The sequence below is a fragment of the Oryctolagus cuniculus genome, chromosome 5 (assembly GCF_051225735.1).
Source record: "Oryctolagus cuniculus isolate XC-2025 breed Fujian yellow rabbit chromosome 5, ASM5122573v1, whole genome shotgun sequence".
NCBI classification, from domain to species: domain Eukaryota; kingdom Metazoa; phylum Chordata; class Mammalia; order Lagomorpha; family Leporidae; genus Oryctolagus; species Oryctolagus cuniculus.
Window position 1 is genome coordinate 13215110 of NC_142871.1, and position 19513 is coordinate 13234622.

Consider the following 19513-nt stretch of genomic DNA (forward strand, 5'->3'; position numbering starts at 1 on the left):
GCCCATATGGGAAACTGGCAGGTGGAGGCTTAGCCTACTATGCCACAATGACTCCTCAAATATTTTTTAAAAATACCAAGTAAAAGTTGAAAAATTTCACAAAAAAAAAAAATCACAAAGTTACAATCCAAGCTAACTGGTAGTCCTGCCTTCAGTGGAGTTGTCTCTCTTGCTGTCTGAGAGAGCAGGGGTGGGGAAGTGGACTGAAACCTCATCTCCACAGGCCTGGCTGGCCAGGAGCAGCCCCCAGCCCGGCCTGGCCAATTTCCTGTCTGGTTACAGCTGACAGACCTGGGGTTAGCTGTGAGCGGTCCTGTGCTGGCCACATCTGCAGAGGGAGCTTGCCTTGATGAAGATGGTAGGAATTGGCTTTTGTTTCCCAATCTGTATCCACTTTATTTGGGGGAGGGGGAGGAAGACAAGGAGGACCACGCGGTGACGCAGTATCAGCAGTGAAGCAGTGCTGGGCGCTGGTCAGTCAGGGTTCTGGGCCTGCAGACGAGCCGTGGGTGAGGGAAACTGGGGCACTGCTTGACTTCTGGGAATATAATAAGAGAGGGTGTTTGTCCTGGGGCTGTGGTTCCAGCTCTGTGATTTCCATCTTTTTTTCCCATCACTGACTATAATTTTGAGGGTTGATGATGACCTCAGATGATCCCATCCAAGTACATGTTCTTTTGGGTGAATAAAAATTGTTGCGCTTTGTAGTTAAAAGCACTGTGTGCCCTAGAGAGTTCACGTGGCCGGGATGTGGTGACGAAGCCGAGATTAGAACTGACTCCTCCAGACTTCCAGTACAGAATGCTTCTGATGGTGTTATTTCCCTAGGCTTTTTCTAGGTGGTCCTGCTCCCCCAAATCCCATCACACTTACAGCTTTGTGGGTTCCATCCCTAGAGCCTTTCCCCCATTGTCCATCAGTAAGCACCTGCGCTGTGCTCGGGCAGGCTCCGGGACCCACTGCTGCTTAGCCTTGGGCCCACAGGGGAGAGCAACGCCACGGTGAGTCATTACACAGTGTGGTCTTGTGTTTTAGCAGTGGGTTAGGAGCTGTTAGATTGGCACAGAATGAAGTATGTGTGTGTGTGTTTAGGACACATGAGGATGTTTTTAAAGCAGGAGGAAGACTTGGCCAGCCAGGTGTCGGGTTGGGATGGAGGCCTTGTAGCTGAAGATAGTGGGGACCCCGTGGAAGTGAGAAGTCAGGGTGTTGGCGGTGCAGAGTGGGCTGTGGCAGGAAGGCCGGTGGAGGAAGCTGGCAGGTCATGCTCCTGTCCTTTGTCGCCTCCATCCTGCTGCAGGATGGAAAGGCATCATGGAACGTTCCTCGTGCTGCCCCTGGTTTCCTCTGGGCTGAAGGGGGTTGCCTGTGTTTGAGCGTGGTGGCCAGGGTGGCTGGACGGAGGTCCCGGCTGGTGTGCACTGTCAGGTGCCTGGAGGCTCGGTGGCTTGGCTCTGATCCGGGAGGAAGGCTCAGGAATGTGTTTTGCTTCCGACGCAGAGATGCGAAGGCGGAGGCCTCTGTCTGGAGCTTCCTGTCCTGTCGAAGATCCTTTGGGGTGAAGGTGTGGGTGCCGCTTTGCATGCTCAGCTTCTGGAACCCGACGGGCCGCCTCTCAGTGTCCGTGGCCTTGGAGGAAGCAGATAATGCGCGATCGGAAACAGCTGCTGCTAACGTGGCAGGCTGAGAGGCAGCCTCACGGAGCCGCGTGGCAAGCCCAGGAGTATTCATGGAAAATCCTTTCTGGCTAAGCATTTGGGGGCTGTGGAATGTGACTTGTTCTCATATGCTACCCCTCCCCCGTTGGCTTCCTGTTGCCTGCAGATTTTATTTTTGTCAAGTAATACAGAAATACTTTCTGTAAAAATCTTAAACCAGCCTAATTCCAGATAGTCTGGAAAAGATAGGCTCTTCCCCTCCCCAAACCTTCTCCTTCTCCAGAGCTGGGTGTCGGTGCCTTCTAGAACTTTTCCTAGACACTGCATGTATATGCCTTTATACATTCCACCACATGTTATTTCCTGCTTACAGAAATGGACTCTCAATCATTGAATCTGATCCATAGTTTCTTCTTACTTTTCATGCTGTCTTAAAGATCTTTCTACATCACCATATGTAGCTAAACCTTATCCTTTTTAGAAGTAATGTCTCTACAATCAAGCAGAATTAACTTCATTGGTATTTAGGAGTGGTTGTGTGGAGATCCGGGCGCCTCGTAGGAGCAGGAGGGTGTCATGGCCCAGCCATGGGCTGAGCTGCAGGTGTGGGAGATTCATGGCAGGTGGGCTGGCACCTGGAAGAATATCTTTCTGGGGTCATTCTGACAAGGGAACACAGATCTGCTGACTGAGAGTTTATTACTGTGGCACCACTTCTGCTTCAAACAAACAATCTATTTTTTATGCCAGGATCATATTAAAGTGAGAGATGGGCAGATACAGTCTTATAGATGTCTGACAAGACAAGGAAAGACTCTTTTTTTTTTAAACTTTTATTTAATGAATATAAATTTCCAAAGTACGGCTTATGGATTACAATGGCTCCCCCCATAACGTCCCTCCCACCCGCAACCCTCCCCTCTCCCACTCCCTCTCCCCTTCCATTCACATCAAGATTCATTTTCGATTCTCTTTATATACAGAAGATCAGTTTAGCATACATTAAGTAAAGATTTCAACAGTTTGCTCCCACACAGAAACATAAAGTGAAAAATAATAGATGATTTTTTAAATGATGATGAAATCAGATTAGACCTATTGTCATGTTTAATCCCAGTGAGAGTCAAGTTGGGAATTGATAATTTCTTCTTCTTCTTTTTACAGAAGATCAGTTTAGTATACATTAAGTAAAGCTTTCAACAGTTTGCACCCCCATAGAAACACAAAGTGAAATAAACTGTTTGAGTACTCGTTATAGCATTAAGTCTCAATGTACAGCACATTAAGGACAGAGATCCTACATGAGGAGTAAGTGCACAGTGACTCCTGTTGTTGACTTTACAAATTGACACTCTTGTTTGTGGCCTCAGTAATCTCCCTATGCTCCAGTCATGAGTTTCCAAGGCTATGGAAGCCCCTTGAGTTCTCCGACTCTTATCTTGTTTAGACAAAGTCATTGTCAAAGTGGAGGTTCTCTCCTCCCTTCAGAGAAAGGTACCTCCTTCTTTGAAGACCTGTTCAGGAAAGACTCTTTGTTCAAACCTTGGTTCACAGTTTTACAAGGCCTGTTTGTGAGCAGTTGGTCCATTTTTTGATCCAAAGGGTGAAGTAACTTGTTTGAATTTTGTTGTGAGGAGTAGGGACTCAGGACTGAGAAGGGAGACCTTCATGAGCCGGTGACATCGTGGGAAGCATTGGATGATAAATTGCTAAAATCTTATTGGACATTTGAGCCTGCCCACCCCCCACCCTCTTCCTCCCTGAACTGGAGGTGGCATTTTTTGGCTACTCCCGGAAGTGCAGCAGCAACTGTCCTGGGAGTGACAATTGCCATCGGAATGCTGTCACTCTGACCCCAGTCCATGTTGTTCGTGCAATGGGGAGATGCCTTCTTGGCTTGACAGTTTGCCAGCCACCTGCTGTCACCCTTTTTCTTCTTTGCTCTGAAGGTGACCAGATCCATGTTGTCAGGTCTCCTTTAAAAATAACCAGACGCAGACATGCATGCAGTTGTCGAGTGTGAGAGGGTGATGAGATGCTCCCTGTGTGCCTTGTTCTCATCTCTACTCTCCAAGGTATCGAGTCTATTAGGTTCCCATCACCAATTTCCTTAAAAGGAAATTTTTGAGGACAGCTGGTCTTTGTGACAGTGATGCAGATATTTTATTAGAACTACTTCCAGCCGGTGCCACGGCTCACTAGGCTAATCCTCCGCCTTGCGGCACCGGCACACCGGGTTCTAGTCCTGGTCGGGGCGCCGGATTCTATCCCGGTTGCTCCTCTTCCAGTCCAGCTCTCTGCTGTGGCCAGGGAGTGCAGTGGAGGATGGCCTGAGTACTTGGGCCCTGTACCCCATGGGAGACCAGGAGAAGCACCTGGCTCTTGCCATCCGATCAGCATGGTGCGCCGGCTGCAGTGCGCCGGCCGCGGCGGCCATTGGAGAGTGAACCAACGGCAAAAAGGAAGACCTTTCTCTCTTTCTCTCTCACTGTCCACTCTGCCTGTCAAAAAACAAAACAAAACAAAAAACTACTTCCATCAAATACACATTACAAGGGGCCTGTGGGTGCTGCAAGATGTGGGACTGTCACACCTTTCCGGGCATACACAGCTCTGCTTGGCTGTCAGAGGGACGGGGGTTTGTAGAATACAAGGACGTCGAGAACATGGCGCATCTTGGGCTATCTGGAGTTCAGTGGTGGTGACGGGGGACGTGCTCACGCTACGATTAGTATGGGTTCTTCAGGTGTTAGACTTAAACTCTGCATTATCGAGCACTGACCACACTGACTGCATGGAGGAGCCAGGGAGACCGTTTTGTTTCCCAGGATCTCCCCTGCTCACAGACCCTGCCACAGATCCTGCCGCACTGGGCAGCTGTGCTTCCCTGGGGGACTTCACACTCGCTGCGGGAAGACAGAACCTGCCCGGGGGCAGAGCAGAAAACCAGCAGGGATGGTAGCATGACCTTGAGCGTTCAGCCCTTCTGACTTGCTAATATTTCTGCAAAATGGGGATAATAACGCTTCTGGTGGTTGTTGTGTTAATGAGTCAGCAAGAGTGGGTGCCCAGCTCACATTATGGTACTTGTTATTTTTACATTTTTCTTTTACTCCTTCGTCATCAAATAAGGTGGCCCGAGCAGAGCAGCAACTGACTGGTGCCTGGTTCGCAGCCCTGCTCCCCATGGATGACTTTCGTTGCTGACAGAGAGAACGTTTGCTCCTTCCCGCCCCCCATTACCCATCAGGACTTGCAGCCGGTCTGTGATTTATTTGCTTTGGTGCCTCCCCCACCGCGGTGGCTGCAGCACGGTGAACCCAGAATCTGTGCAGAACAGAATGAATCTGAGCTGTGGTGAGAGGGGTCTGGGCTGGGGGAACCAGCAGGATACAGTTACAGTAAATTACAAGTGTAAACACTCAGATTACTTTGGCACAAAGTTTCGGATTTTAAAGTCTCTTCCAGGTGCATCCTCTCGAATAAAAAAAGTTAAAATTCCATGTAAAAGGCACTTTAGTTTGGAAAAAGCAAGTTTGAAATACATGACCACACGCACTTCCCCATGGGGACATGATGGTTGGGTTCTGGGTAGCACATTCCTGCCCTTGATTTTGGCAGGGCTCCACGTGTGTGGTTACGGTCCCCAGCCCTGGGCTGCTCTCGCGACCCTCGCTGTCGCAGTAAGGTGTGTGTTTCTATGAAATATGGGGACCGTCTTCCCCCACTCTGTTTTGTGTTGGAGTTCGGATGCTGAGCTCCCTTTCTTTGTTATTTTTAAGGGGGTCTTCCTGCCTGGAGCCAACCTTGAGGCTTGAGGGAGGACAGCTGGCAGCTGGGGTCACGTTTCTGCAGGGAGAACCTGACTCCGCATCCTGCAGCCCTCCCCGGAAATGGGAGACTCGCACTTGAGCAGCTCTCGGTTGCCCAGCGTCGGAAACCAAGTGGAGACAGAAATCATGATGGAGGAGCCTTGCTCTAAATCTGTCTCCTTTTCTGGGAGCTGCGTGTCTTGGGTCGTGGCTGCTGCCTTTTTTTTTTTTCCCCTTCCAGCTGACCTTCTGCTTAGTGTCAGGAGCAAGGGGATGGTGAAGGCCAAGTTGTTCAAGACCCAGAGTGTAGCTACGAAGAGAAGCCGAAAGAAGAGCATTTCTCTGCCCCCTTTCCAAGAACACGCCCTCCTACGAAAGCAGGTTTTAGTCGGGTCGGACTCAGGAAATGCGGTTCGTGAGTGTGCTTTCAGGCAGTCAAGTGCCAGCGGCTCGCGTGTGTCCAGCACCACATTCCCATTCTATCTTTAGCAAGGCTTGCAGCGCCTTGGCAGATAGTTTCTTCCCTCCCAGCGTCATGTTTTTCCAACTGCAGAGTTATAGCTGCTGCACGGGCCGTGATACATGGCGAGGTGTCAAGATCATTTTATAGGGGGAAGAACCCGATGGGGTTTTTATAACGTGTAGCTTTCAGGAAAAAAAGGAGAGTGATTTTTTTCACAAAGGCGGTTTTACATAGAAGGGCATTCATGGATTGGTGCTTTCTGCCCGGGTAGCTCTTTCCAAACACAGCGCTGTTTAAAAACAAGAGGACGAGCATTTCATTTGTTTGTTCATGGAGTCTCTCCAGGTGCAGCTGTCTGGAAGGACCAGGTGCGGTGGGTGTGTGAAGAGTGCCACACAGCTCTAGCCCAGAAGTCATTCTGCTAGCTAGGGAGTCAGACACAGGCAGAAGCGGTGCCTGGGCCAGGGTTGGCAGAAGGGAGAAGTGAGGGGCTTTGCCGGGGAGAGAGCTGGGGTGTGGTAGGTGCCTGGAGAGGACCTGGTCATGGAGAAGAAGCAGTTTGCCAGGTCAGGTGGGAGTGCAGGCAGCATCAGAGGCACAGGCCCACAGAGTGTGAGTGTGTGGGGTGCAAGGTGTGTCGGGAGAAGGATCCTGACTGAGGGCGGCTGGTGTGCAGGATGCAGGAGACAGCTTGGCCAGGAGGCCTAGGGCCAGCCTTTGAGGTTCTGCGTGCTCAGTGATGTATGAGTCAATTTTTCTTGTTACTGAATGAGATACCCAAGGCTGAATAACTTTGTAAAGAAAAGAGGTTATTGAGCTTACAGTTGTGGGAGCTTGAGGGCATGGGCATGGGGCCAGCTTCTGGGTGGCTTTTTTTAAAGATTTATTTATGTATTTGAAAGTCAGGGTTACACAGAGAGAGGAGAGGCAGAGAGAGAGAGAGAGAGTCTTCCATCCGCTGGTTCACTCCCCAAGTGGCCACAATGGCTGGAGCTGTGCCGATCCGAAGCCAGGAGCCAGGAGCTTCTTCTGGGTCTCCCATGTGGGTGCAGGGGTCCAGGGACTTGGCCATCCTCCACTGCTTTGCCAGGCCATAGCAGAGAGCTGGATCGGAAGTGGAGCAGCTGGGTCTCGAACCGGTGCCCATATGGGATGCTGGCGCTTCAGGCCAGGGCGTTAACCCACCGTGCCACAGTGCTGGCCCCATTATAATTATTTTTGATAGTTCACTGAATTGTCTTTCTTTGAAACTCATTGGCTTCTTTTAAAGTGTGTTCTTTACGTAAAAGTAGATTTTATGCAGCTGTGAAATTGGTCTGCAGGCAGCTGGCTTCCTAGCCGCATGTGTCCTGCATTTGGGTTGTTTGCAAAGTTGAGAACGATAAGAAAGTGAGCAGTTTGCAGTTCTCCTGGGAGGAGCGGTGTGAGGTGTCATCCTGTTTACTGGCTTGAGGAAGCAATGAGCTTCTCATGTTCCATAGAAATGGGTTTTGTGATAAGTGAGCCTTATCACTTTGAGAGCTATTTTTAAAAAAAATTTCCCCTCTGATTTTGGTTGGAAACTTTCAGGAACAAGTTTTCTTGTGCTCACAGAGTGCCTTCTACACGAGTTAATTTCTTTAATAAAGAAAGAAGGAGTGATTCACAAGGACTGGGGAGTGTATTGACCATAACTCTAGGGCCTGGTGATCCTCGTGTGACAGTTTTGCTGAGTGACCTCAGAAAGCCATGCTCACTGTTACTCTTCTTGATTTTTAGGTGACTGATAACTCCTAGCAGTGGATCCATCTGATTCTCTCTTAAGCATAAACAGTATGTCTCTCTTGAAGTGGACAGTGAGAGAGAGAGACAGAGAGAAAGGTCTTCCCTTGCCGTTGGATCACCCTCCAATGGCCGCCACGGCGGCACACTGCGCTGATCCAATGGCAGGAGCCAGGTGCTTCTCCTGGTCTCCCATGGGGTGCAGGGCCCAAGGACTTGGGTCATCCTCCACTGCACTCCCTGGGCACAGCAGAGAGCTGGCCTGGAAGAGGGGCAACCGGGACAGAATCCAGCGCCCCGACCGGGACTAGAACCTGGTGTGCCGGTGCCGCTAGGCGAAGCATTAGCCTAATGAGCTTCGGCGCCGGCCAACTTATTAGCTTTCTAAAATGAGAAGTAGGTTTGGGTGAGGGTCTGAATCAGAAGTCCCTGTACTGGGGCCGGCGTTTTGGATAGCTGGTTAAGCTGTGATGCTGGCATCCCATATGGGTGCCAATTTGCATCCTAGCTGTTCTACTTTTGATCCAGCTCCCTGCTAATGTGCCTGGGAAAGCAGTGGAAGATGGCCCAAGTCCTTGGTCCTCTGCCACCCATGTAGGAGACCCAGAGAAGCTCCTGGCTCCTGGATTCCACCTGGGCCAGCCCTGGCCATTGAAGCCATTTGGGAAGTGAGCCACCAGGTGGAAGATAACCTCTCTCTTTCTCTTTCTCTCTCTGTAACTGTTTTTCAAATAAATAAGTAAATCTTTTTTTTTCCCAATAAAGTCCTTGTATTGAGTCACCTGAAAGTACTTTATTGCATAGGTTTTGTCATACCTGTAACATTTCAAAGGAGGACTCGTTATTTTATATTCTTCAGGTTTCTCTGACATTGAATCATCCGTGTCTGGAAACTGAAAATGAATTATAGTATCATTGCTTTTACTGGCAGTGCTGCTGGGTTTGCAGAGGTAAAAGACAAATGTCCAGGGGCCAGCGTTGTGGCATAGCAGGTTAAGCCTCCCCCTGCAATGCCAGCATCCCATGCTCCATTTCTGATCTGGCTCCCTGGTACCACGTCTGGGGAAGCAATGGAAGATGGTCCAAGTGCTAGGGCCCCTGCACCCATATGGGAGACCTGAGGGAGCTCCTGGCCCCTGGCTTCAGCCTTGCCCAGCCCTGGCTATTGTGGCCATTTGGGGAGTGAGCCAGTGGATGGAAGATCTCTCTCTCTGTGTCTCTCCCCCTCCCTCTATAACTCTGCCTTTCAGATAAATAAATCTATTTAAAGAAAACAAAAACCCAAATGTCCAAGCCCTCGAATACTGCTTGCCTGGAGGCCTCTTGGCTTACCTGTTGGTTCCAGGTATCAGGAGGTTGCTGGAGGTGTTACTAGACTAAAAGCTTCTTTCATCATTTTGTCAACAGTGATCATTTGTTGGTCATCTATGCATAAGGAACTGCAAGCAATACAAGGAAAAGACTTCATCCTAGAAATTTCAGTTGTGGTCTGGAAGAGGAAGTAGTAGAGGAGAGAGCTACAGTACTTGGAATTTGTGAGAGAGTGCAGTGAAGTGGCCCAGCCCCCGGATACCCTTGTCTGCACAAGAGGCTGCCTCTGTTAGAAGGTTGGCCTGTGATTGAGGGTGCAGCTGCCAAGGTGACTTTGGTGAAGCTGTGAGGAGGAACAGGCCCTAAGGGGGTACCCCAACAGCCCTGTTGGTCAGTAGTAGGGTGGCATGTGGTGGCCCATCACCATACCCGAGTGAAAGCTGTCTGTGCACGCCCAGTGGGCAGGATGGACGGCAAAGGTTATGGGAGTCAGAGGGGAGGCGCCCACTTCCCCTTGGGGAGGGGGCCTGGAACTCATGGATGGGGGAGGAAGATTGCTGAGTCTTACCTGGGAGTGCAGTTGCTGAGTTAGAGGTGGGAGGGCCGACTCAGAGGAGGGCTGCCCAGGAAGGGGCGGTGGAAGAAGGCCAGGCGTGTGTCGCTTCCCGGATGTGCTGTGTGCTCAGGAGAGTGTGTGTGTGTGTTCTCGCGTCTCTGAGCCTTCCACTGGGAAGGCAGTTGCTATACACAGTCTGCCCTGTCAGTGGTCACTCCCTCGGGCCAGCCTTTCCTTGGGCCTTGGTCTGCAGCCTCCTGAGCCTGCTGGGCTCAGCCCGCTTCTCTGACTCGCTGAGAAGCCACTGTCCCCTCAGCAGGTGCAGCAGGAAATGCATTACCTCATCCTTTTCCTCTGCTTCTCTCTCCTTCGCGTTGCCATTTTCCTGTCGGGTGTAGATTTTTGAAAGGGGTCCAAACCTTGCATCATCTTTGGTTAATTTCTGCTCCGTGTGCCGGGAGGCCGCAGTCCATGTCTGCGCTGGGCTCACGTCCCTTGACGTGCTCAGTGGGTTGCTCACTCGTGTTTCTGAGCACATCTCTCCTGTGGCCGGCCCCCTCCACCTGCTGTCCTCTTCAGATGGCCATGAACTCTCTCCTTCCCTGGTTCTTTGCTTTCATCACATCTTTCCATCTGAGTTTATTTTTCATTAGTTCCGAGATTAATTATAGCTACTATTTACTTGTGCCTTTTGTGTAACAGGTATATACCAAGGAATTTTTATTAGCCCATTAGCTTTGTGACAGTCCTGGAAGGTAGGTAGTGCCATCAGCACCATTCTGGAGAGCAGGAAACTGAGGCACAGGGAACTTACGTGAATGATGGAGGTTGCCTAGACACCGTGCCCCAGTCCCCATACTCCTAAGACCTGCTCAGTCTTCCCTGCCTTCTATCCGTGCACATAAACTTCTAGAGAGTGGAGTCTGTGTTACCTCTACTCACTATACTGTGTGTCATTCTGACATATAGTAGGCACACACAGCGTGACTTTGTTGTCCCCTTGCCCATGCTGTGCTCTGCAGCATCATGGCGGGAGGTGGGGGAAGGGGTACACTCTCTGCATGGGAGCCATACACTTCTGGTGCAGATTTCAGACACTGCTATCAGTTTCCTTGCCCAGGTCTCCTCTCTTAAGCTGCAGTTTTACTGTATAATTTGGTGATAATAGTAGTGCCTCCCTCACAGCATTTATAAAGAATAAATAAAATAGCATGAGTCAAATGGTTTGACTTTCCTAGCACAGGGACAATGATCAGTCAATATTCGCTTTGCTAAGTGCTTTTTTTTTTTTTTTTTTTTTTGACAGGCAGAGTAGACAGAGAGAGAGAGAGAGAAAGGTCTTCCTTTGCCGTTGGTTCACCCTCCAATGGCCGCCGTGGCCGGCGCGCTATGGCCAGCGCTGATCCGAAGCCAGGGGCCAGGTGCTTCTCCTGGTCTCCCATGCGGGTGCAGGGCCCAAGCACTTGGGCCATCCTCCACTGCATTCCCTGGCCACAGCAGAGAGCTGGCCTGGAAGAGGGGCAACTGGGACAGAATCCGGCACCCCGACCGGGACTAGAACCTGGTGTGCCGGCGCCACAAGGCGGAGCATTAGCCTACTGAGCCGCGGCGCCGGCCCGCTAAGTGCTTTCATGATGTTGCCCTCTGAGACTCAGTGTTTAACCTTTCTCCATTCTTTAAAGCCACTTGCAACTTGTCTGTGCTCTCTGATACTTGTCTAATTCCTTTGCACATAAAGAATTAGAAACCTGTTCCTGTTGGATCATTGATTAGCTGCACTACTTGGAGCAAGTTACTAAATTTTCTAAGTCTCAGTTGTGTCATGGTGATAATAAAGGGTCCTTTGTGGATTCAATAATGAATGTGTGTACCATGGTAAGCGCCAGGGATGCTTTAGTTTTCTTGCCCTTTTCCTTCCTCTAACACCTGCCTCTCTACCTCCTGAGTGGCAGGCCCTCTGAAGGAGCTCATTGGGAGACTCAAGGGCCTGACTCGGTTGTTTGGAAGTTCCAGCAGAGGCAAGGGAGGCTCCTGTATGAAATGCACTGGGTGCAGCCCATGAGCAGGAGCATACAGGAAGTGGTGGAGCCCTTGCACTGAGCCCTTTTGCTGTTTTCAGTGTGTATTTCCTGGTGGTTCTAGAATGGCCAAGCCTTGTAGAGACTGTCATAGTTCGTTTTCAGTTGCTGTAACAGAATACCTGACACTGGGTAATTGATGAAGAAAGAAATCTGTTTGGGTCTTGGTTCTGGAGGCTGGAGCCTGGAAGGCCAAGGTCAGGTGGTTGCATCTGTTGAGAGCCCTGAGCTGCATCATAATACGGTGAAAAGCCGAAGGGCAAGTGGGCATGTGTGGAAAGAGAAAAGACTCGGAGCACCCTGGCTTTGTAGTAACTGATTCAGACCCGTGAGAACTGCGTTCATCTGTCTTCACTTCATAATTGCTTCTTAAAGGTCCCACCTCCCAATATTGCCACATTGGCAGTCAAATTTTCATGTGCGTTTCAGAAGGGAAAAAGCATATTCAAACCGTAACACTAGCCAAGTCTTAGCCGAGTGAAGCAAAAATTTTGACATCTTTTGAACTCATTCATTCAGCAGACAAATCTTGAGTACCTGCTCCGTCCCTCCCTGGACCTCTCCTAGCTGTTGGGCAAACGATGGTGAACAGAGCCATCTGATTCTTGTTTCCACGGAGCTTTGTCAAAATGGAGAGGCAGACACCAGCTATGCAAATATTCAGTCACAGAGCAACTGTGAAGGGAAGGCAAGGGAGCCCTGAAGTGCCTGATCAGGGGACTCAGCATTGTGGACTGGGGAACTTTTCCAGTGGACAGGATGACTGAGCTGAGACCTGAGGGTGAGTAGGCGTGCCTGGGTAACACAGGGAATGGAATACCTTCTAATTTCATAGGCACTCCTTTTCTTTTAATGTAACATGCTATTTAGCATTTCATGCAGCTTCGATGATGACAGATGATAATTAGTCCTCAGATCTGGAGGTGCTCAGATGTGCTGTTGCTGGCTGTTTTCATCTCACTTGTGTATAAATAATGCGTGTGTCAGTCTGGGTAAGGGAGGCCGAGTTGAGCACAGCCAGCACACGGTGTTTCTATGACACTCGGGGCCAGTTCTGTCAGTGAAGCCCATCCAGGGACTTCGCTGCCTTGTGGACAGCATTGTCTGGGCTTGCCTGCCTGGGGCAGGTGCTCTTTGTTTTAATTTGTATTACGTGTATTTACTCTGAAAGTTGTTTCTGCTGAAACTTGAAAAGCCAGGTGTTTGCAGCTAGAGTATGGGCAGACTTCTTGGGGATTTGCTGAACAGAGTTTGTTAAGAAGAAGGGAACCCTCTCAGTCAAGTGTAATGGGTTGGAAAATAGGACAGCTGACCAGAGAGCTGTCCCTCCGGAACTCTGATGCAGGCGGCCGATGCTGTGTCTTAGTAGACTAAGCCTCCGCCTTCAGTGCCTGCATTCCTTATGGCGCTGGTTCCTGTCCGGGCTGCCCCTCTTCCAATCCAGCTCTCTGCTATGGCCTGGGAAGGCAGTAGATGATGGCCCAAGCACTTGGGCCCCTGCACCCACCTGAGAGACCAGGAGGAAGCTCCTGGCTCCTGGCTTCAGATCAGCCCGGCTTGAGCCGTTGGGGCCATATGGGGAGTGAACCAGAGAATGGAAGACCTCTCTCTCTGTCTGTACTCTCTGTAACTCGACGTCTCAACAGTAGAGTGATTTTTAATAATTTACTGAGAACTCATAAGCACATCACTTCAGGTTATCCTAGTTTAAAACTGAGGAACTGGATTCTGGAGAGTAACTGTCCCTGGACGTGTGGGAGACTGAGACGTTGAGCTGGTTCTTAGCCCGGGTGTCTGATTCTGTGAAGGTACTTCAAAAACTTGTAGGAAAATGGAATTAAAAGGTAAGTTAATTTTGTTACAAACATTTTTGAAGTACATGGATAATATTTTCATAATACGTATTTTGCAGCGACCTTTGGAAGACCCCTTGTGCGTCCACTCTGTCTTATTTTTGCGTCATGCCCTTCTGTTGTTTGGTGGCGTGGTCCGCTCATCTCATTCCTTCAGTGGTTACCTTCTGAGCGAGTCTGTTCTGGGAACCTGAGGGTCTAAGTCAGAAGGCAGATGACCCCAACACGGGGAGGGAGGTGGTGGTGGTGGTGTCCTGACTGTGTGGCTTTACAGGGAGGAGAGACAGGAAGCCATTAACTTAATAAGTGATTTCACAGTGACGACTTTGGAAGGAAAATTTAAAAAGGCAGTAGGATAGAAGGGACTGTGATACAAGGATGACCTGTTCCAGACTGAATGGTCAGGGTGTGCCTGCGTGTGTGTGTGTGTGTGTATAATATATGGTTATGTATTTATCTATGTATGATATGGTATAAGTCTACAGTACTTACATAGTTATTTCAGTAGGTTATAAATATATCTTAAAATGAATTTCAAATCAGATACTTCTTTTTCAGTAGACTATTATGCATATGCCCTATGCAAGCTCGTACGTGGGGGTTACTTCTCCAGTATGTGACCTATGGCTTTTTCTTGGGTGGCCGAACAATGGCTGTGATGGCCGTAAGGGGACGATGGCATCTGTAGATGTTGCTGCTCTGCAGGGCCAGCTGATGACCGAGGCCCAGAGCATTCTAGAGCGGCACGCGGCCGATGCCTCCCTGCACCAGTCAGTGGATCTCAGGTGGCTCGGCGGAGTCAGCTGTCTGGGGAAAGTCAGGGTTTCAGGGCCCCTGAGCGGAGGCGGTTTTGTGGGTGGTGCCCCGTTTCCAACACTAGAGAAGCAGGCAGGTGAAGCGCAGCGGTGACGTCAGTGATGTCTGTGAGTTTGGGCGGGAATGAGGAGGATGGCTGGGATGTTCCTGGCAAGGGTTTCAGGGCCTGCGCTTCCCTTGAGGACCCCCTCCCCCATGGCTGTCAAGCTCCTTGTGGAAACAGAGTAGCCATCTAATCTGCTTTCCCTTTCTGGCCTCCCTCTTGGCTGCCTCCTGCATTCCTGTCCTTTTGTTCTCTGTGCTCACCTCTTTCCACAGAGCTCTGCTCCCACATTTTCTTCCTTTAGAACCCCCTCCCCCCAAAAAAAAAAGTGGAGGAGCAGAACTCCCTGTGTCTTTCTTCACTCCTTCTTCCTCCGTGCTCCTTGCTGTTCCTCCTAGCTGTTCCTCCAGGGGCTGCTCTGTTGATTCCCTGAGAATCCAGCCTGGATTGCAGTCCAGATCCAGGGGACCCCCAGGTCTTACAGAATCTCCAGCTTTCCGCCAGCGTCATTGCACCCTGTGTGTGTGCCTGTAGGGCGGGTGCTTCCTTTGTTTTATTTGTGTGAGGAGAGGCAGGTCAGTGCATGAGCTGGGTGACCTGGGCTCTGCTCCACGTAGAGCCTCCACAGACAGGTGTTTTGTTTCTGCAGCCCTGGAGATATCTCCTACAAGCAGGTGGATGCTGACCTGCCGTGCTGGCTACTTGTCATTTTCTCCTTTTTCTTAGTATTGTCTCTCTATCTGCTTTTGTCTTTTCATGGGAGCTAATGGCACACCTAAAGTCCAAGTGCACAACTCAACATACTTATTTTTATTTGGTCCCAGAAAGGTGCAACTTGCCTTTTTGTAGATTAAAGTTTTGAACCATGAGTTTGGGAATTGTGGGTGTAGAGTTTGCAAATCCACACAGGTCATCTCCGACCTGAAGGGCCAGTCTCTAGAGCCACATACAAGAGGGAGACAGCTAGACAATAATTCTACCTGGATTTCCTGGAAAGGATAGAGGGAACACACCCCACTTGTACTGTGGAATGCTGTTAAAAACGAGATTTCCAGCTGGTCACAGACTGGTTTTGCTGGCATCTTTGCCCTGAAGTATTTTCTCATCTGACCCATCTCAGGGCAGAGCCACTTGTTTTGGTGTGGCCAGGAAGATTTCCAGTGGTTGTCACAGATGGCCAACTAAGCCGCTTTCAAATGACCTGTGTGGTTTCCTGTCCTGTAGAACTGCACTCTGCTTACTTCAGCCACAGGATGTCCATGATTGTTCCTCGCTGGAGGCTGGAGGGGAGGCATCTTCAGGGAGGGCGCCCAGCCCCTCGGATGAGCCCTGGCTCCATGTGGCCAGGGGGTATCTCACTTCCCCTCTGGGACCCTCAGCTCTTCACCTCCAAAGGAGAGAGAGGGAAGGAGCATGTGTGTGTATGTGTATGCTTGGAAAAGCACTTGCCATGTAAGCATTGATGCTGAACTGTTTGCTGTTATTATATGTGGAATTTTATGTGTTCCCTTGTAACTTGAGTTCCTTTTAATTGTAGTATTTGGTAAGAGATACCAATCCAATCTTATTTTACATTAAAGACTTTAGAATTTAATTTAAGCCATTTATTTTGCAGATTTTTTTTAATGTGGGGAAAGAAGAGTATATTGTCATGTACATGGTGTTGAGTAAAGCAAGATTTGTAACTTAGTATCGAAGGATATGACAGCTACACAATTCTTAAACTCTATATATTAACTTTCACAGATAAGAGAAAATGTATTTGTCTTTCTGGGTCTGGCTTATTTCACATAGCATAATGATGACCAGTTCCATCCATTATGTTGTAGATGTCAGGGTTTCCTTCTCTTTTACAGCTGAGTAATAATTCCATTGTGTATGTTTACACTTTCTTTATCCCGTCATCAGTTGGTGGAAATCTAGGTTGATTCCATATCATTGCTGTTGTGCATTGAGTGTCTATAAACATGGTTCGCAGGTGCTCTTTCATAGAGCTTTAGATCTATTCATAATGGGATAAGTGGGTCATATGATGGATCTATTTTTAGTTTTCTGAGGCATCTCTGTTTTCCATAGTGGTTGCACCAGTTTGCATTCTTACAAGCTGTGTATTAGGGTATCTTTTTCTCCACAGCCTTGCCAGCATTTGTTTTTTGGTTTTTGGATAACAGCCATCCTACGTGGAGGGAGGCGAAACCTCCTGTGTTTTCATCTGCGTTTCCCTTCTCATCATTTTGCAGCTCTCATGATGGATGCTCCTGTGTTCATGCCCCTCCCACACTGTGACATCACTCTCCTGAGGGTGCTGAAGCCTGGGCCTGTGGCTCCCTCTGGCTTTCAACCCTCTTTCACACACCTGTGTCTTGTGTCAGGGTGGAGATTTGCTGGTGTAGGAGATATATATATATATATGTACATGTATATGTGTATGTATATATATATTATTTTTTGAGAAGCTCAGGAACGTGATCTTGTGTGCTGAGAGCGGGATGGCAGGGGGCCTTGCTGACCCTGTTGCCACAGTGAGGGGCTGTCACAGGGAGGCTGGCTGCCCTGTGTCCTGACTGTCCAGCTGAGCCAGTGCTCTGTGATTGCTCATGCTGTGCACACAACTGTGGCTTATTAAATATGATGGAAAATGAAGAAGTCCAACAATTCCTTTACAGTCCTGCTCTCCTTCTGGGCGTGTATGGTTGTACAGAGTGTATTTTCAGTGTATTCACCTGAAAAGTGGGGCTTTCTCACATGTCAGTTAACTGTATACAACTGGTGCCAATTACTTGCTCCATTGTTGGGAGCTGGCTTTGACAGTAGAGGACGTGACCCTTCTCTTCACAGGGGTTTGGGAAGAAGGTGGTACCTTATGCATTCACAAATGGGAAGAAGAGAGTGTTCCCCGAACAGGTTTAGAATCGTGCAAGTGCAGGGCTTGGGGGGATGTGGCATGGTCACCCAGCTCCTGTGTTTTACACGTTGGTGCCGAGGCCAGGCGCTCTGTGCCAGATCACTCAGCAGGTCAGAGTTAGAGCCCCAGGGTGGGTCTCTTCAAAGGTGGCTGTGTAAGGTGAGAGTCCTGTGGGACCGCAGAGTGTAGTAAAAACTGGGTTTTCAGGAGACAAAGAGAAGGCTTCAGTTGGGTCACTGTGTAACTGGTGCTGATCCCAGCAGGACACAATTGTGGCAAAGCTGTGGGAGTTTTGTGCTGAAGATCCCAAAGTCTCCCGCTGCTGTGCCGTGCACTGCCAGGTTGGGACTTTGCCCTTGAGTGAATCTAAGAAAGGTGCAAGGAGGGAGCTGGACAGGTTCACGTAGAATACTCACAGCTTGGGGGCAGTCATTCAGCTTCATCCATTTGACCTCTCAAAGCTGAGGTTTTGGGCAGGAGCTTAGCACTGTTAAGGTGCCCATGTGCCCTATTGGAGCTCCTGGTTGCTAGCTCAGTTCCCGATTCCAGCTTCCTACTGATGCAGAGCCCGGGAAGTGGAGGAGGTGGTGGCTCAGGTCCATGGCTTCTTGCTACCCCACATGGGAGATTTGCATTGAATTCCTGACTCCTGGCTGGAGCCCTCTGGCTTTGGCTGGCATTTGGGGCGTGAACCAGTAGATGGGAGTGCACATGCATGCTCTTTCTGTGTCTCTCTGCTTGTGAAATAAATTAAAACAAAACAAAACAGAACAAAACCTGAAAAGCTGGCGCTGGCATTGTGCAGCAGTGGACTAAGCTGTTGCATATGGGAGTGCCAGTTTGAGTATCAGCTGCTCTGCTTCCAATCCAGCTTCTTGCTATTGTGCCTGGGAAGGCAGCGGATGATGGCTGTAGTAGTGAGGCCCCTGCCACCCATGTGGGAGACCCAGATGGAGTTTCTGGTCCCTGTCTTCAGCCTGGCCCAGAGCTGTCTGTTGCAGCCATTTGGGGAGTGAACCAGTAGATGGAAGATCTCTGTTTCTCTCTGTCTCTCTCTGCTGCCCAACCTTTAAAATAAGTAGATGAATCTGTGAAAAGCAAACAACAATAAAACTGTGGCCTTCACCTCTTCCACACTCTTCCTTCTGTGTTTCTCTTGTAGTCAACCATAGTTAAGTGCCATTGTTGTACCAGGGATCATGCCCAAGTCTCATGGTGAGAGATGTAGGCATAGCAATCCTGGTGCTGTGTCTTGGAGAGAGAGGTGAGTGCAGGGTAGTGAACAAGTGAACACTGTCAAATTCTAAGTCCCATGAAGGCAGCAAGATACTCAGTGAGCAGGGGGTCTTGAGAGTGAGCTGAGTGAGAGGGGAGGACCCTTATGGGGAAAGACCTCTAGGAAGAGACGAGTTCCTTGTGCTTGGCCAGTGTCCAGCACAGTGCTTGGGGGTGACGAGGTGGGAGAGGCAGGCAGCAGCCAGACAGATCCCTCTGGGCTTTGCTGGCTGTGGATTTTCTCCCAAGGGCAGTGGGAAGCCAGCAGGACGTGGGCCAAGGGAATGACCTTCCAGCTGTGTGTTACTTAGGCTTTCATACACTTTGAGAACCCTCCACTGTGAGAGAAAGAAGCCATTCACAAAAAACCGCATGGAAGTATTTTGTGATTCCATTGAGGAGAAATGTGCAAGATCTATTATGTGGATTACCCAGGTCAGTGTGTAGACACAGAAAGTAGACGAGTGGTGGCCCAGGGACGGAGGGGTGGGTGAGGAAAGGGGGACTGCTCATGGGCATTTGGTTTTATTTGGTGGTGGTGGGGGGATGTTAAGGTGCTCTAAAATTGATTGTGGTTATGGCAGCACAAGCCGCATACACTGTATCTACTGAATTATGTACTTCAAATAGATGACTTGTATGATGTATGCAGTATGGCCCAATAAAACTGGTATTGAAAATATTGAGAAGGGCTTTGATGCTGCCTGACGAACCTGCTCCATTGTCCCAGGCAGCTGTCCCCAGTCTGGCAGCTGTGCCAGCCTTCTCCATCCCCCTTGCATCAGAGCACCCCTCCTCTGCCTCTGTCTCTTGCTACTTCATTACCTGCAAGGCACCATCAGCTGTGCGTGCTGCCCCATTCTTGCCATCCAACCTGCAAATCTCCCCAGCCCACACAGGCTTCTGGCTCTCCCTCTGCAGTCCTGACTCTGCCTCTCATTGGTTGAGTGACTTTAGGCCAGTTGCTTAAAAGCTCCTTGGG

The 19513-nt window shown here is 49.6% G+C and overlaps 1 protein-coding gene across 10 annotated transcripts in view; it reads left to right on the plus strand.

Moving 5' to 3' along the window:
* The window catches only part of CNKSR3 (CNKSR family member 3), a 150077-nt gene that overhangs the window by 27069 nt on the left and 103495 nt on the right, over positions 1–19513 (plus strand). The window contains exon 1 of one of the 10 annotated variants that reach the window (XM_089332547.1): positions 456–473. The exons of 8 other annotated variants lie outside the window; for them this stretch is intronic. Coding sequence is in view for 1 of the 2 variants with exons in the window: in XM_089332544.1 (XP_089188670.1) it covers positions 5000–5015 (16 nt within the window). In the remaining variant the exon portion in view is untranslated. Of the gene's footprint in view, positions 1–455; positions 474–4995; positions 5016–19513 lie in introns of those variants that run through there. One more of the 10 variants, XM_089332544.1, reaches the window with a different exon arrangement.